The 17,587-nt window shown below is 43.4% G+C and overlaps 1 protein-coding gene across 2 annotated transcripts in view; it reads right to left on the bottom strand.

Moving 5' to 3' along the window:
- Positions 1-934: 934 nt before the first annotated feature.
- The window catches only part of KANK1 (KN motif and ankyrin repeat domains 1), a 97,468-nt gene continuing 80,815 nt past the window's right edge, over positions 935-17,587 (bottom strand). For both annotated transcript variants that reach the window (XM_086770695.1, XM_086770696.1), the window contains 8 exons: positions 16,948-17,056; positions 15,526-15,735; positions 13,420-13,507; positions 10,420-10,639; positions 7,619-7,761; positions 6,878-7,078; positions 2,561-2,659; positions 935-1,935 (listed from right to left, as the gene is read on the bottom strand). In XM_086770695.1, the coding sequence (XP_086626821.1) occupies positions 1,873-1,935; positions 2,561-2,659; positions 6,878-7,078; positions 7,619-7,761; positions 10,420-10,639; positions 13,420-13,507; positions 15,526-15,735; positions 16,948-17,056 (1,133 nt within the window). In that variant the 3' untranslated portion in view covers positions 935-1,872. The remainder of the gene's footprint in view (positions 1,936-2,560; positions 2,660-6,877; positions 7,079-7,618; positions 7,762-10,419; positions 10,640-13,419; positions 13,508-15,525; positions 15,736-16,947; positions 17,057-17,587) is intronic.

Raw genomic sequence — 17,587 nt, 5'->3', positions numbered from 1 at the left:
ACCAGTGCTAAGAATTATATTCTTGGCAAAACTGAAAGTAGAAACCTGTCCCTGGTCCAAATTTTGTTCTGGCAATTTAATGTCTCTCCACTAGACAAGAATTTAAACCATTAGATACAGGCAAGCATGTATAAATAAGTGAACAGGATTTTCTGTAAAATTAGAACAAGTTCTGGAGAAAGATTAAAGCAGTCATCCTTTTTTTCCACTTTATCAGCTTGATTTGTTTAACTCCAGCACCGTGTGTATTTTAAACGCGTACAGACAGGAACAGATTATCTTGACTTTGCTTTGCAAACAGTTGTTCGAACTGTGGCAAGAGGTGACAGATAAACAGATGTGAAAATGAAACAAAAGCCACTCTTGCCATGCCCAAGGTGGGGAGATCCAACTTGCACAAATTCTGCTGAACAAGAAACCCACCCGGCTCCAAAGTAAATGAGAAATTTATTGGGAAGCCTGCGGTGATGTCACGTACTGCGTGTGACCAAGTCTTGCTCCAATACCATCTAAAGAACATCCCCTTCATCAAGCTGCCAGGATTGTTTGGAAGATAAAGCCCAAAGGCTTTTACTTAAGTTGATAACTACTTTACAGTTCAAGCAAACTGCTTGAACACTATCCTTTGGTGCCTCCTCATGATGCTTCACATAGGTGAGAGAAAGGCCATTTCTCTCCCAAACAGCAAAGGGTCCAACCGTTGCCCAAGTGCAGGACCAGCGAAGGCAGATCATCTTGGGCAAAGCTTTTTACTCAGCCAGTCAGCAGGAAAAAGCTAGTTTGAGCACTGAGGCCGTTCGCATCAGCAGCCCCCAAGGGTAGAGCTATCCAGTCCTCCCTGCCGTGACTTACCAATCTACCCTGTTTTGCTCCTGCAGTTGTAATTTGCAGCATTTCTGGATGATGACAAATCACATGTTAAACAGGAGAGGAGTAAAACAGCATAATGAAATTTTATTCTGAAAATATGGCAAGAGTCTAAGGCACTTCAAACATTTCAATACACATGACTAAAGTGAATGTGACAAGGTAATAGCATTCCATAAATATGCACCGAGAACTACACTCAGTTCCACTCAAGGGGAATATACAGCTGGTACCTCTAATTTTACTCTCCAATAAACATGTATGGAGCTTATAGACTGACACAGTTAATAAAAATATGGTAACAGGACATGTAATTCTTCATGTAGTTTTTAATTATTAAGGAATATAAAATGTTGAAAATACTGTGCGAGTTAATTTTATAGATACTAGTATCTTTCATATAAAAAGTTATACATTATCCCCAATTAGCAACAACTTATTTAGTGAACTTCAGACCTGACGAGAGGCTCTATCCCCAATACTTACCCCCCCACTCACCCACCAGCTCAAGATCCACGGAGCTGACTATATAAGCACTGCAACTTCTGAATTTCAAAGTAATTAAAAACATCAAAATCATGTTGGAATGAAATTTATGAAAAGGTTATTGTGATAAAGTCTAGGCACAGTACATACAAGTATGTTTTAGAATCATTAAAAACAAGCCACCGGGACACCGCTGCATGGATAGCTTTAGAAGTTTTACGCTGCACATAACATAGGAAAGGATAATCTACAGCAAAGAAAAAAAGGATTTATGCCAATGTACGGAAAGATGAGTAGGTGAGCAAAAGAACAGTTCTGGCTAAGGTTCTTAGCTGAACACTACTTAACTATATGCTTGCTTCAAGTTTACAGTTTTCTATCCTTAGCACTAGATCTCTGCTTTCACTTTGCTGGTGAGTTCAGGCACAAGACAATTACATTCAGTATCTGTCTCAATAAACAGTTAACATTTAGCAGCTTAAAGATGGCATAGATATTTTTGCAGATATTCATGCCCTGCTACTCAAACGTGGCTCTGTGGGTGGGACCAGGAGATGTCTTTCTGCTAAGCCTAGGAGTCCCCTAGAAAAGAGGAAAAAACAATTAATCAAAGCGAAATCATTCCAGCCAGACAAACGAGAACATAGCACTCAAGCGCTCTGTTCAGTCCCTTGCCTTTAACTGCACAGATTAATCTCTCTTTTTTATTTTTATTTTAGGAAGAACACTGCCTGCTATCATACAGGCTACTAACTGAGAGTGCATGTTGTTCAGACAGTGACATGTTTTGCAGCAGTTTATCAGGAGAGCGAGTTGGAGCTCAGAGAGCAGGTAAATAGTTGCCAGAACACCTAGGGCAGCTGTAACTCCAGAAACAGCTGTGTTTTGGTGACCAGGTCAATAATTAGCATGACAGTGATTCAACAGTACCTATGCACACTAGCCAGAGTCAGTGAACACTGCTAGTGAACCATGTGTACCTCCAGATAAAAGGGAGGAGGACGAGGTATCCTACAGCCAGGGTTCAGCCTTCTGTATTCAAAAATGTACATTCCACTTACAGCATAAAAATTATCCTGTAAATAAACGTGAAATTTCATGTGCTGTACTACTGTGCAGCTGCCAGGGGGTTAATTTTTTGTTTATGTTTTACTATTATGTTCAGGAGCAGCAAGTTAAAACAAACTGTAGGAGATTGCATACTCACCGGTGACTGGGTTTTGGAAAAGTTGACATGGGCATAAAGGAGAACCGCTATGTCCTTATGTCCAGCTTCCAGGGCTATTGAAAGTGCTGTGCTGCCATCCTGAGAGAGGAAAGGAAGAAGTAAGATAATTAGTGCCTGTGTGCATTAACAGACCTCTTAAATGCCCCATCATCCCACGGAGAAGGGAAGTTAGAAGTGGAGGCCCTACTGCTCAGACAGACAGTTCGGTTAATTTAGAGTCTTGTTTAATTTCTTTTATTATAATTAAGTGACAATAAGCCTTGCACTACTATTTTATGAGGCAGTCCAACTGTTAGAGGCCTCATAATTTCTCTCAACAAGGAGTCTTGATTATTGCTGAGGAAGAATGAGCACACCATTATCACAATAACGTTACATGTAGTGCTGTGTAAGACCAGTGATTTCAGAAGATTGGGCTGTCAGAGAAACTATAATGTCAGTTAGGAATGTAAGAGAAGGGAGGGATAAGTGCTAATCAAGTATCATGATAATTGCTGTGCTACAATGGTAATTGTTGTGTTATAGCTCCCATTAACACTAAGAGCAGTTGCACTCTTAATTCCAAATGCTCCTTGATGGAACTCTAACTACAAGCAAATGGACTTTCCTGGTCAAATACTGTCATCTCAGTTTCTCAGAAGATACTACTGGCTTTCAGAAACCATAGTTGTTGAGGCTGCTGGAAGCCAAAGAGTGCTTTTGCTGAAAGGGTAATTTACTGACCTGCTGTTTTCCCTTTAGACCATGTTTGGTCCAAGAAGTAGATGTCAGACAACCTGTGATGCGAACCTCTGAGCTGTCAGAGGGGCACACTTGGATGAAGCTGCCACATCATCCCCAGCTCTGTCTTCCTTGCTTCCTTCCCTGCCTGAAATTGGTGCATCATATGGCTACAACCCTCTGCTCTCTGATGGTCTTTAAATTACAAGGCAGGCAGTTACGACCTCAGCACAAATCTCACAGTGGCTTGCTGGTCCACTGCCTGGCTTTTGGCTCTTGTACACAGAAGTTTCCACAATAATGAAATGTGCTCTCATAGGAATCGCCTCTTATGTTGGCTCTCTGAATGGAGCACATTTTCCAGCCACTGTCATAGCACTGGTATTAGAGAGGTCGGCACCGGTTTAAGGAAACCGTAAACCCTTTTTCCAGCATGGGACACGATGGAGAACATCCAAGTGGAAAGTCTTCTTAGGAGACTACAGGGAGTGATTATACATAAATCTAATTGTCCTAAGCAGACAGGGAGCTAGAAGAGCTGTCTACTACAGGGCAATATAATGCACTACAAATGCACAACAAATACTCCACAGTCAACACCCGGAAAAGCCAAGTTCTTCAAGAGAGATGCTCAGTCACTGTCAGAGTGGCACATGTCAGTAGGATGAAGCTCAGCTTACTACTGATCATGCTGACTGGAAAAGCTGACACATTCAGAATAGGTAGGGGAATGCTAAAAATCTCATAATCTCACAGCACAGACAAACTCATTATAAAATGAATAAGCAGCAGACAAGCTGTGCTTGGAAAACAGTATCAGGCTGCCTACAGGAATAGTTAAGTGTCATGTCCCCACAAAGACTTTAATTATCGACTTTGTGATTAACAGTGCTAACAGCATCTAGGCTGCAGTAACCTAGATTGCCCCCAAAAGTGCTTGTTACACTCAGGCCTTCTTACATTTTCCCCTCAGGCCAGCTTTTACACACCACTGGCACCATCAGGCAACTGAGCCGGCTCCTGCAGCAGATGAGTGAACGAGCAGAAATGATGTCTCTGCCGCTCTGCAACAGCTTCAACAAATAACCACCCACAGCCCTCCCAAATCCAGGCTCCACTTCAGTGCTTAGTGGGTGAAAGCAAAATAAAGAATGGAAACATACACAAGAAGTGATGTTGTTAATGTCATAGAATTCATAGAATTCATAGAATCACATGGTTGGATGGGACCTATAAGATCATCTAGTCCAACCGTCTTCCCACTACCATTGCTGCCACAGCTACTAAACCGTATCTTGTAGCTCCTCATCAAGCCGCCTCTTGAACACTGCCAGGGACGGCGACTCCACCACCTCCCTGGGCAGGCCATTCCAGTGCCTGACCACTCTTTGGGAGAAAAAGTTTTTCCTCACATCCAATCTAAACCTCCTCTGGTACAACTTGTGGCCATTTCCTCGGGTCCTGCTTGTTGCCTGGGAGAAGAGGCCAAACCCCTGTTCATCACAACCTGCCTTCAGGAAGCTATAGAGTGCAATGAGATCTCCCCTCAGCCTCCTCTTCTCCAGACTAAACAAGCCCAACTCTCTCAGCCGCTCCTCATAAGACTTGTGCTTCAGACCCCTCACCAGCTTTGTTGCCCTTCTCTGGACACGTTCCAGGGCTTCAATGTCTTTCTTGTAGTGAGGGGCCCAAAACTGAACACAATACTCAAGGTGCGGCCTCACCAGTGCCGAATACAGGGGGATGATTACCTCCCTGCTCCTGCTGGCCACACTATTTCTAATGCAGGCCAGGATGCCGTTGGCCCTCTTGGCCACCTGGGCACACTGTCGGCTCATGTTCAGCTGAGCATCAGCCAACACCCCCAGGTCCCTTTCCTCTTCACAGTCCTCCAGCCACTCAGCTCCGAACCTATAGCACTGCATGGGGTTATTGTGGCCGAAGTGCAGGACCCGACACTTGGCCTTGTTGAACCTCATCCCATTCAGCTCAGCCCAGCGATCCAGCCTATCCAGATCCCTCAGAAGGGCCTCCCTACCCTCAGGCAGATCAACACCACCACCCAACTTGGTGTCATCTGCAAACTTACTGAGGGTACACTCAATCCCCTCGTCTAGGTCATCTATAAAGATATTGAACAAGATGGGCCCAAGTACCGACCCCCAGGGGACACCACTTGTAGCAGGCTGCCAGCTGGACTTGACTCCATTAACTACTACCCGCTGGGCATGGCTCCCTAGCCAGTTCTTTATCCAAAGAAGGGTATACCTACCCAGTCCACAGGCAGCCAGTTTCCCTAGGAGAATACTGTGAGAGACCGTGTCAAAGGCTTTGCTGAAGTCCAGGCAGACCACATCAACAGCCTTTCCCTCATCCACCAGTCTGGTCACCCAGTCGTAAAAGGAAATGAGGTTGGTCAAGCACAACCTGCCTTTCGTGAACCCGTGCTGGCTGGGCCTGATCCCCTGGATGCTACGCATATGCCAAGTGATCTCACCCAAGATGATTTGCTCCATAACTTTCCCGGGTACTGAGGTCAGGCTGACAGGCCTGTAGTTCCCCGGATTCTCCTTACGGCCCTTCTTGTAGATGGGAGTCACATCGGCAAGCCTCCAATCCTCCGGGACCTCCCCAGATAACCAGGAGCGCTGGTAGATGGCTGAGAGCAGCTCGGCAATCACCCCCACCAACTCCCTTAGCACCCTAGGATGGAGCCCGTCCAGTCCCATGGACTTGTGGCAGTCCAGATGGAGGAGGAGCTCTCTAACTGTCTCCACCTGTAGCACAGTGGGTGTATTCGGCCTGGCATCCCAGACTTCCAGATTAGGGCATAAAGTGCCCTGAGAATAACTGGTCTGCCTATTAAAGGCAGAAGTAAAGAAGGCGTTGAGGACCTCAGCCTTCTCCTGTCGACACAGCACTGGCAAGAAACCAGCTAAGTCAACATGTTCAAGCTTGAGAAGTCTACACATCAAATTGGCTGCTGACAGTAGACTGCAATGATCCTTGCATACAAGAAATATGCAGGTATCTCACTTAGCACTGAAGTCACAGCCTGTATCTGTTTATTATCCAGACAATGCAGCTTCATGTCTAAACTGTACTCTCAAGAGTCATAGTGTATATACAGTGTGAACATCCTGTAAAGAGAACTGTAGGGTTGATGTTTGCCATGGACACAGAAAAGCAACACAGCAAGGCTGTTAAGTCATCAGGTAAGGTCCTAGCTGAAAACTGGAAGACTCGTGGGAAAGGGAGAACGAATGTGAGACACAAACATGTTTTACCATAAGGTAGCACCTGTTTTTTTCTGTTCTGGCCATGGCACACCTACAGCTAACCATAAAAACTGCTACTGGGTAGGTCTTTTAGAAAAGCAAAGATACTAGCCAAATAATCACAGCATTTGCTACCACTAAGCAGAGGATTCATACATATGGTACTCTGGCACTTTAAGTCAGAGATTCACGTAAGCAGATTTCAACAGCTGTCCACTGCATCCAAAAAACTGAATTAGAAAAACATTCCAGAGTGGAGAAGCTATCTGATGAAGTACTATCTGGAAAGGCAACTCACATTGTCCTCCAGGGTGCCATTACACCCAGGCTGAGCCAGCAGAAGTTTGACAATCTCTACATGTCCGTGTTCACTAGCACACATCAGAGCTGTAGAGCCCTCGTCGTCCTGGATATTGACGTCTGCACCACAGGCCAGTAAAGCTTTAACCATGTCTATCCGCCCATGACTCACAGCCAGCATCAGTGCGGTCTGACCAGCCTGCATGGAAAGAAGAGGAAAACTCCAATAACTACACAGATAATCACTGACAAAGCATGCACGCTTATTCTTTTGGCACTATGCTTCTTCTGGGGAAAACAAAAAGAGATTGTTATTTTATACAGCACTCTCAAGGCTCTGCTTGCTATTATTTAAATACCTTTTATGCATAATATATCCCACATTAACATAGCTATTTATTAAATTAATGGAAGAAATTCAATCTATTCCCACACATCTGGAGTTCCCTGGAAGGAACTAAATGGTGCAGAATTTGTAAATGTCTCCCAAAATTTAGTAATGGTTCTTACATATAGTATTCAATCTTCATTTTTAGAAGAGATCCAGACCTGAGGCTCAACTGTTCTTCCACAGCTCCATTTTGTAAACAGCAATTAAAAACATACAAGCATCAAAGACCCCAGAGGGTGAGAGTGCATGACTGCAAAATCTGAACTGATGAAGCAGGGATGGCAGCGTGGATGGAAAGATGAAAGGACACAGGAGTGTGAATGGTGTCTTGTGAACTGTTTGACTGACCTGGCTGGCTTTAGCATTCACGTCCCCACAGCTGAACAGTTCCTCCACTATCCTCATGTCCTTCTCTGCTTCCACAGCTGCAAGTGCAGCAAGCATGATGGGGGTATAGCCGGCCTTGTTCTGATGATTTACGTTACAGACATCTGCAGAGGGATGAGATAATTTCTTTGGAAAGCAGGAACCCAAAAAGCAGCAATTGTGCTAATTAACTGAATAAACTGTTAGTAAAGCAGCCTATAAAAATAAAAGGCAGCAATTGCTCTCATAATGGAAGCAATTCATGGGAAAGAGGAGAAGAAAAAAAATAAACAGGGGTGCTCTTGAGCCTAAGAAAGAAAAGGATTCTCTTCTACTATGTATGCCACACAAGGGAGAGCACAAAGTCATTTTATATGTCATCATTTAGGGCTTTCTTTGTGCATTTTTTTTTCTTTTGTAAAAGCAAGTGGTCTGAAATTTGACATGACCATCATGGGTCCAAACTGCAGGAATACCATCAGGAGAGTCTTTAAGCTCCTGAGGAGAACCACACTGCAAAATAAAAATGGACCAGCAACACAGTCAGTGGAAAAGCTGTTTCGCCTCTGCACAAACACTTTCCTGAAACTGGTGTAATTTTAAAGATCTGCAAGTGTACTTTGATATGTTTTGGAGCAGAAAAAATCTTTCAATTAAAGACTGTTTCCAGCTCTACAGAGTATTTGACTGTGAAAAAAGTAGTCTGGGAACAAATACAGTCAAGTCCTCTGCCTAGTGCCAGCAGCTGACAAGAGTTCTCCTTTTTGTTCAAGTCAATTCTCCCGTCTGTCTCTGTTCCTAAAATTCTGCAGAAGTCCAGCAGGGCTTATTAGTGTGCTCATCGTATTGGAAAGCAAGGACTCAGACTTACATAAACAGTATCTCTAGACTTGAGGTTAAATTGCACCACAGATATAAGCAAAAATGTTTCAGGAAATTCTTCAGATTTATTGCCAAAGGCTTTTTTTCTTTTTCTTTTTGTTTTTTTTTTTTTTTTTTTTTAGTGAAAAGAACATTGCAGAAGCAATACAAGCACAGATTGTAAGAAAATGCACATTTTTTTTCCATGTTCCATAGACATCACCTGTGCTAACGTATAACTAGCAGGCCAAACTTACTTTCAGAAGTCACTTCTGGGAAGCCACAGAACATGACGCTCTGCTACATGCATTACTTCATTAGCAAAGAATAATTACTGGAAATGATGCTCTCCTACCCTGACTAGACTACTTCAGCAGAGGTGTGTTTTCTGAGGTCACATTTCAGCTCCTTTTCTATATGGCTAATAAGCAGAGCTGTTATCCTATTTGTCTTGGTAACACTACATGGTGATACCAATGAATCTCTTGTCTCATCTGCTCTTCCCACCAAACAAACAGACGCAGAGCTCTTGGACCAAGAATTTGCCTGCAATACGACCACATTGCAAAGTTCACTGTAATGACCATTTAGACACTGTCCAGAGGAAGACTGTTCAAACTCGAAGGAATTTGCCGGTTCACAAATATTTTCCAAGTGCTGGCACATGCAGTGTGCTCCTGCACACCTGGCACTAGTACAGTTGTTTGATTAAAAACAGTTAAAACCTGCTGTCTTCACAGGAACACACTAGCTGTTGTAAACTACAGGAGTCCTGACTTCCAGCCACAGATGAGCATGCTCATGCTACCCTGAGATACCCAGGGAAGTGGAGGGGCAGCTTCCCCCCTCTGCCACGCTGCAGAGCCAGCCTGCTGCATTTCACTGTGCTCCTGACATTCCCTGCATTCCCTTGGTGTGACTCACTCTTCCCAACAGGCTCCCTTCAAACAAGACCAAAGATTTCAAAGTGTTCTCTTTCCTGCCAAGGAAGTCTTTGCAGTGGCAGATGTGCTGAGATTTGTATAATTAATATCCTTGTTTATCTGATGTTACTCTTCTGGTTTTATAAATATTGCTAGGCTTACACTCCAGCCATGTGGAGTTAAGCTTCACAACCAACTGTGACAGGTTATAACTAGTTTAGGGAAAGAAACTTCAGTCAGTGAGCAAAACTAGGCTTAAACAGATCACATCCTGCCTGGGACCAGCTCCAACGTGTGACACCTTCTTGCTGACTGCCTTCTGGCTTAGTTCATGCAGGGAGCAGATGCTCTGGAGTCTCCCCTCTGCCACTACACCCTCTGCATGTGTGTGGCAAGGGGATAGAGAGAAGGAAGCAACATCAAAAGCAACTAAATGAAGCATCATCACATTGCCCATGGATCAGGGAAATGCTCCTATATGGCAGAATGCCATACTGCTTCAGTTTCTCAGGAAAGCAGTACAGTCATGCCAAGATGGTGGCCAGAAAAAGCTTCTGCACTGTTCTAGTAAGACAAAGGTAGTCTAGTTTGAGTGTTTAAGATGGATGTTTATATCTGAATGCATCTTCCTCCATCAGCACCCTACCTTTGGCTGAGCAGCAGCTGTGCTGCCTCCAGAGAAAACTGCTGCAGGCTGGTGCCACTGAACTTGGACTACAGTGCAAGAGTCAGGGATACACCTAGCCATCCCACACACTGGTCAACTCTGTATATAATTTAATTGAGTGTTTCTGTACCTGCTTCAAGAGCCACCACCATCACCTCCAAAGTTAGCACTAGAAATAAGGATTCTACACTACCCAAGTCAGCCACCATGGAAATGTTAACATTTAAAACAGCTGCTGGAGGAGATCCAAAGTTGACCTTTTGCTCATCAAGAATTCCACCCGTGAGGACTGCAATAACAACTTAAAAAAAAATGCGAACAAGTCAACCTACTTGCATCCAGAAGAAGCTTTACAATTTCAAAGTTAGAATGTGAGACGCTGTAATGCAGAGCTGTATTTCCGTTTCCATCTGCCATATTGATGATATGTCTGAGGACAGCAGGAGAAATCTCTTCAAAAGCAGTTATGTAGTCTCCAACCATTTCAGGGACAGCCGACTTTTGACTTGAGACACGAAACCACTCATGCTGGATGGTATTTAAACAAAACCTCTGCCAAAACCAAGACAGAAAAATTTACATATGGGCAATCTATTTAAAGGATTTTCCATCCCACAAGTCAGCAATGCAGGAGGTCAGGCCTTTTTTAGTCAAATGTGGGAAGAAAGCATTCAGCTAACAAACAAGATGTACGCACTGAAGCCTGCCCTCTCACTAAAGCCCTCTTTAAAACACCAATTGTTTACCTCCTCTCATTTTACCTAATTTTCAGGAATGAATCACCTCTGAGGGCACAGAATTTTAGGAAGAGATTACCCCCAGGATGAATGGGTATCAAATACCAGTGAACTGAAAAAAGACTTGGAGTAACCATTTCCATGAAATACTTAACTGAGCTTATAAAACACTGATGAACCCAAGATTTAGAGCAGTGGGAACACACATTGCTTGGGGACTTAAAACAACAGCATGCTAAGTCAATTAGGCCCAATTTCACGGCATGAATACACAAAGTATAGGATAACTGGCTGGGACAGCAGTTCATCAGGAGAAGAGCTGGGCATTAAAGAGGATCAAAAGCTGAACCTCAGTCAACAACATCACACTGTAATGAAAAAAAGCAAATACTATTTTGCAGTGAATAAACTGATATATAGCTTGCACAGCATGTGATGCAGTCCCTTCTCTCTGCCTAGCACTCTGAAGGCAACAGCTGGATTACCTTGTCTTGTCCAATCACTGAATGACACAAAAGATTTGGTCAGAGTGGTTTCAAATGTGAGCAGTGAGACTCATTAGAAGTCAAAGAAATATGACCTATGGGACATACAGGAAAGACTGGAGATGATGTACTGAAAGAACAGATGGGGAAAGGAACACTGCAACACTTCCACAGTGCAAGAGGCTGTTGCAGTGAGAAGAGAAAGAATCTGTTCTTCACCTGCAGGATGGCTTGGTGTAGTAGTAAGGGATTTCAGCAGCAATGAGCAGATGCAGATTAGACATTCAGAATAAACCTTCCCATCGGTACAGATAGAGGGTGGAGGGCTAAGAGACTCTTAGGCCAGATAACTGTCTGCTGGGAACAACATAGGGCAGAGCAGATCTAGCTGTGAGCCATGGGGTCTCCTGCAGTCACTGCCAGCTCTGACTTTCTAAGACAATTTCTCCATGCTGGAAGGACCACCATGTCCTTCTTCTCTTCTCATAAACCCGTACTTGCAAGGCAGTCAGTAAGTTCAATGACAATTTTGCAGAGAAGACATTCAGTACGCTTCTCTAGCTTCTAGGGAAAACACAGAGGACCTGTATCAGTAGCTCTAGAACTATGTCTGGTAAAGGGACAATATTCTACACGTGTCAGTACTACATATGTATGTGTACTACATACACATATTTACAGAATATTCTACATCAGTACTATTCTAACAAAAACTTACAAGGTCCAGCCTTTTGAGTTAAGAGACCATGTGTATTGTGAACATACAGAGCTGAAACACAAAAGTGGTCATAAAGTGACACAGTATTTTTCTTTTTTTAGGCATTATTAAGTGCAAAATACTACTAAGAAATTATTTTTTTCAGTCACAGTATCACATGCATTTTTAAGCAAATGGTAGACTTTTTAAAATTCAAGTAGTCCATCACATCCCAAAAGGAGCAGTCTGCAGCTCTTCCTGGTGTAAACAGCAGCTACAAGAGCTGAGTATGTTGGAAGCCACTGGGACAACTCATTCGAATCCCTAGCTGTACTGAAGCTTACCCTTTTTGGACAAGACTTCTTTATCAGCAGACAGAGAACAAGAGCTGATTAGTCTGCAGTTTCCAGCTATATAGCACCACTTCTGCTGGCAAACACGTAAATATAAATTATACTTCCAAGGCAGAGGTTATCGCCTTGTTATGCCATTTTTGACACTTTCAACCGACTGGGCCTGAAGCACTTGTCGTATGAATGCCTAAACTACTCCTCAAGGACTGACACAGGATTAAAAACTACCCAATACAACCGTATTAAACAACCTTTCAAAAGATTCCCTGGCCCACAGATGTCAGAACTGGACACAGAGAACATTTGTGTCTGTGTCTTACAGACAATATTATTGTCTCCAAGAAGCTGCAGATGCTCTACTGTAGAGGAGACTGGCACTGGATTGTTGTTTTTTACATCACCCCACAACTGTAAAAAACGCAAAATTCAATTTCATATCACCAAGCAGTGCTCCTTTGCTTTCAGACTGCCCTCACAAAGTAGCACAGGCAATTCCTGTATGAGGCATACAGGCGTGATTCCTATAAGAAGCAAACACAGCCTTATTTCTTGAGACTGACTATTAGGAATGAATACTCCTTACTCCCTGCTGCACTGATAAAAGCTACCAGTGCAGTAAGTGAGACAGAAACAGTATCCCTGTGCTTAGAAAGAGGCAGAGCATGTGCAGTTTCAGAAGAGACTCTGAGCTTTTGCCATGGGAAGAAGCATGGTCCTCACCTTGGGCAGTCTCTTAATGCAAGGCCTGAGAGCTGCCCACAGCTGTGCTACAGCAACGCTTACAAAATAACATGGCAATGCACGGATGTGTCGAAAGTGCGCTTTCATGTTACTATTTTTATGGGTGTGCCTTGGGACGACAACACCCCAGCACACAAATCACAAGTACCTTCTCTGGACAAGTCCCCTGATAGAAAAAGGGCACTTTGTGACTCTTCCAGGAAAGACAAAATGCTCTTCTGCACAGCCACTGCAGTGCTGGTCCTGTAAAACCAGAAGTCACCCCTCCCCAAAGTTCTTCTCTTGCAGCTCAGAGATAGTTGTGCCCTGCATTGCTTACCATGTCTTTGTTGGTCAGTGCCTTGGGGTCGTCAATGTTGTTTCTCAGCAGGTGACAGGCAGAAAGCATCTTTTCACTTAGTTCGTACCTGAGGGAGACACCAGAATACAAGTGATGTTTCAATTTTTCTCTTCATGTTTCAGTGTAGAAACATTTACCTTTCAGAAAGTCGTGTGGGAATTAAATGTTTTCAGGCAAGCCATCAGCTGCAACAACACAGAAGCTGCTCTGGCAGCTCTTCTCTTTGGGGACTCCCTCCATGGCAATCAGAGTCGCTGGCAGGGCCGTGGACCTCCACGAGGACTCCATGTTTTAAAAAAAACGTTTCCCAGATGTATGCAGGAGGAGTGGAGGGAACAGAGAGCAGGCAACCCATCACTTCTGTGCTTTAGACCTGGCAACCCTTCTAGTGAATTCTCACCTAATGTACGACTGCAGAGCATGTATATACTTTGTGCTTTGATTACTTGATTAACGAGAGGAAATGTCGATAGTTGTGATGGAAATGGTGGGAAAGGGCACAGGCTGTGCTTCCCTGCCAGCTCCCATTCACTGGAACCAGCCTTTTTCATCCCATCCACTCTAGAAATTTACTCTCTTTGTCCACTCCCTCTGCATGTTTTCACTTCTGCTCTCTTCCATCACAAATTTCAAACCTCAGGAAACAGCTGAAAATAAGAAGGCCCATGCTTGTGCCACATGTGGCCAACCATCTCTGCCTACAACCTGCCACACATGATAATGGCAATTCTCACAAAATTCTCCCAAAAAGCAGAAAGGCTAACACTCATGTGCGTAAGGCAAGCATTTTAGCTCTCGGGGGTTATAAGCCAGCTGCTGGTGCTTCCAGAGGAATGAAAGGCTCCACGATCACCTGGACCACGCTCAGTCCCAGGCGGCCATGAGCCCTGCCTCCTCCCCTTGAAGGGCACTGCCAGGGCAGCCAACTTGCAAAGAACATGCTCCTCAAGTACACGTGGCTATCTAAGCTCTACACCATCACCTCGTGCTAGGGTAAATATAAATTGGAGAGCTCCTTTGAGAAACTGCCCATCTTTTTGTGTGACCTGTATAGTAACAGGCTACAGTACTGTATAAATAAAGCTCAGGGCACTTCAAAACTCACGGCTCCAAAGCCTATGAATAGCCCTTAATTATGAATTTCTGCATCTCTTCTATTTAGCAGTTGATAATTACAGGTAAATTTAATGCTAAGCTGTATCTCCAGTGAAACATGACATATTATTTTTTCTTAGCTTTTACTATTATTATTCCACTTAGATAATTCTCCAAGCTAGCACACTTGTAAATCTCTGTCAAATCCAGTATCTATAAAATATCCCTTCGCTATCTATATTTAGACTTCCTTTTGTCCATTCACTGATCAAGAATCAGTAAAACCTCACCACACTACTGCTTTCCATGTGCCAAAAAAAAAAAAAAAAAAGCCTTGCCCTTGCCTGTCAAATGCTACCTTACACAGCTCATTACCAGCAATTTGAAAAGTAACTTAGATATGAAATGCTGAACAAGTGCATGACGGTGGCCTTAAAGTATATGATAGTATACAATCCATATGAAGTATACGATCTCAGGGTTGGACAACCGCCTTGCTGCTCTACCACATCATTCTTACCACACAGCACCAGTCACAGCTGAGATGCTGTGGAAGGTGAAAATGGAAAATGGGCTCCCAGCAGGCTGCTGACCTGGTGTACCTGGTGTGCATGGCTCAAGACTTGCTTGCTTCTGTACTGCTTTACAGACCAGGCTGTTAACAAGGCATTCACTGCTCCTAAGGAGTGCCATTTGTGACCTGCTAGAACCTCTGCTGGGAAAGCACTGCCAAGGTCTCACTATAAATGGCTAGTGGGATCAGCCACGGGATAGGATACCCTCTGAGACCTTCTCCCCACTCACACATGGTTATTTTGCCATGAAACTGCCTCTGGTTATCTGCTCAAGCAAGAGGGAAGCAGGCAGCAGTCAAGCAGTGATGGAAGCTGGTGCTTTCTCCACCAGCATGGGCACAACTTGCAGCTGACACCATGCAATGAGGCGGCATTAACTCCCTCAGAGGTGCTCAGGACAGGACGAGCAGCCTACCTCTCTCTGATTTCCATCTCCTCGGCCTCACATTCTGGTGGACGGCTGTCCTTCTCTGCCCCCGTGGCACAGATCTCTGAGGCGTGGGGCATGGGCTGCCCCTCCTCTGCATGCCAGTCGCAGGGGTACTCCTGGGCCTCACACTCCTCCTCTGAATCCGAGGAAGAGCTCTCCTCGGAGCTGGAGTCATCACTGGATGTCGTTTCGTACCTGGTGGGGAGAACAGGCACAGGTAGGGGTACTTGTTCAGTGCCATTCAGCAACAGTCAGTACCCGCCTGCGTGGGTGCAAGTTGAAAAGCACCTTGCAAAGGCTTAGTCCTCCTGTTTTCTACTCAGAGACCTTTGTTACTCACTGAATTCAGTGTCACTGCCAGCTGACACTGTGATTATTATGTGCACAGTATGTAATGACAGAAGAACAACCTTTTTTAAACAGGAATATTAATACTTTTCAGACCTTGCCTTAGCCCTAAAATAAAATTACTTTGTTCAGAGTAAATTGTGTTGTTGCCTTACTAGGCAGATATAAGCAGGGATGCTGACAAACCTATCTAAAGACAACAGCCATAATTTCAACATTTTTTCCTGTGACAATCCAAAACATCTCGATATTTTAGGTAATGTATAAGTGACTTGGACAATTATAATGCTGATTCTAATGAACTGTCTTATATTACCAACCCCAACAGCTGATGAATTCAGCTACAAATCCTATTTTCTAATGAACAACACTGATTTATGAGTGATAACGTTCCTCCACTATAGGTAATGATACTTTTAACCAATACGTATGAAACTAAGTAAGTGTGATATTTAGGCTGTATACTGCACAAGGCATTTGTACTAAAGAAAAACTAATCGAGGAAAGCTATGTAAAAACAATCTGATGAAGTCATTTTAAAGCTCTTTGCAACATTCTGCAAGGGTTAAGTAATATTTTAAAAGAAGTTAATTTTCCATATTGTTTCCTCTATTTGCATAATGAAGCTTCTGTATTAATCTAGTGCAAAGACAGAAAAGTTAATTCTTAGGCAATGCCATCTCTTGCTGTATTGTTCAACAGCACAATGCTGTGCTTGTCAGCTGCCAAAGACATATTAAAACTTTCCTTACTAAAACATTGCCTGAGAAATGTTCCCATGGCTCTTTGGGTTTTTTCATTTTCCTGTGTTAAATTTGGCAGCAATCTAATCTACAGGTACTTGAGACTGATGATAAGTATGACTTGCAAGCACAAAAGGTTCACAGAGGATTAAGACGAGCTCAGCTGTTTTGTTTTTCCCTCCAACCCTTAAACTCAGCAAGTGCACCTCAGCCTGAAGGAAAGGGAGAAGATATGCATAAGCTCCCGGGTTCTTCTTTTCCTTCCCACTGTGAAAGTGCTACAAAGACAGATTTTTTTTGGAGTCAGATCTCTTACCCGCCATTAATGCCAACAAACTGCAGGTTCTTCTTGGTGTTGCTCAAATCCTTTTTCCCATCCCTTTTCTTCATGATAGATTTGAGTGTGTTTTCACTGTTAGTACATACTGTTGGAAGGGGAGACAAAGTACACGTATCAGTACAAATCTGTAGCCAGCTTTGACTGCAGCACCTTTAGACAATTTTTCAAAACAAACAAACAAACAAACAGCTTTCTGTTTAATTTTAAGCAACTGAACTGGGCTTTCTCATCTTTTTATACATACAGTCCTGGGTGTGAGATGCACACTGGAAATACAGAAGAACACTTCCAAAAATAACTCTGGAAACAGGAAACTAGTTTAGCCTAACTTTCCCATCTTCCAACATGCTGCTAATGTTTTATAACACTTTAGAAAACTTTAAGAAAATACATGTTCTTTTTTCTTTGCTATTTGTGAAAGACTTCTAACATCAAAATGGTTTACTCTTGCTCTGTAAAGAAAATCTTAATTCTTGGTGTCAGATGACAGCAGCTCATTGCCAGAACTAATGCATTAATACAGACAGCACATTTAACAATAAACTATTCAACACGGTGGGGAGGTTCAATCAAGGCTGCTCTTTTAGATTTTACTATTCACTGAAATAACTTTTAA

Source organism: Chlamydotis macqueenii, chromosome Z, assembly GCF_036417535.1.
Source record: "Chlamydotis macqueenii isolate bChlMac1 chromosome Z, bChlMac1.mat, whole genome shotgun sequence".
NCBI lineage: Eukaryota > Metazoa > Chordata > Aves > Otidiformes > Otididae > Chlamydotis > Chlamydotis macqueenii.
The sequence above is the reverse complement of the archived record's forward strand: the minus strand, read 5'-3'. Positions and strand labels throughout refer to the sequence as shown.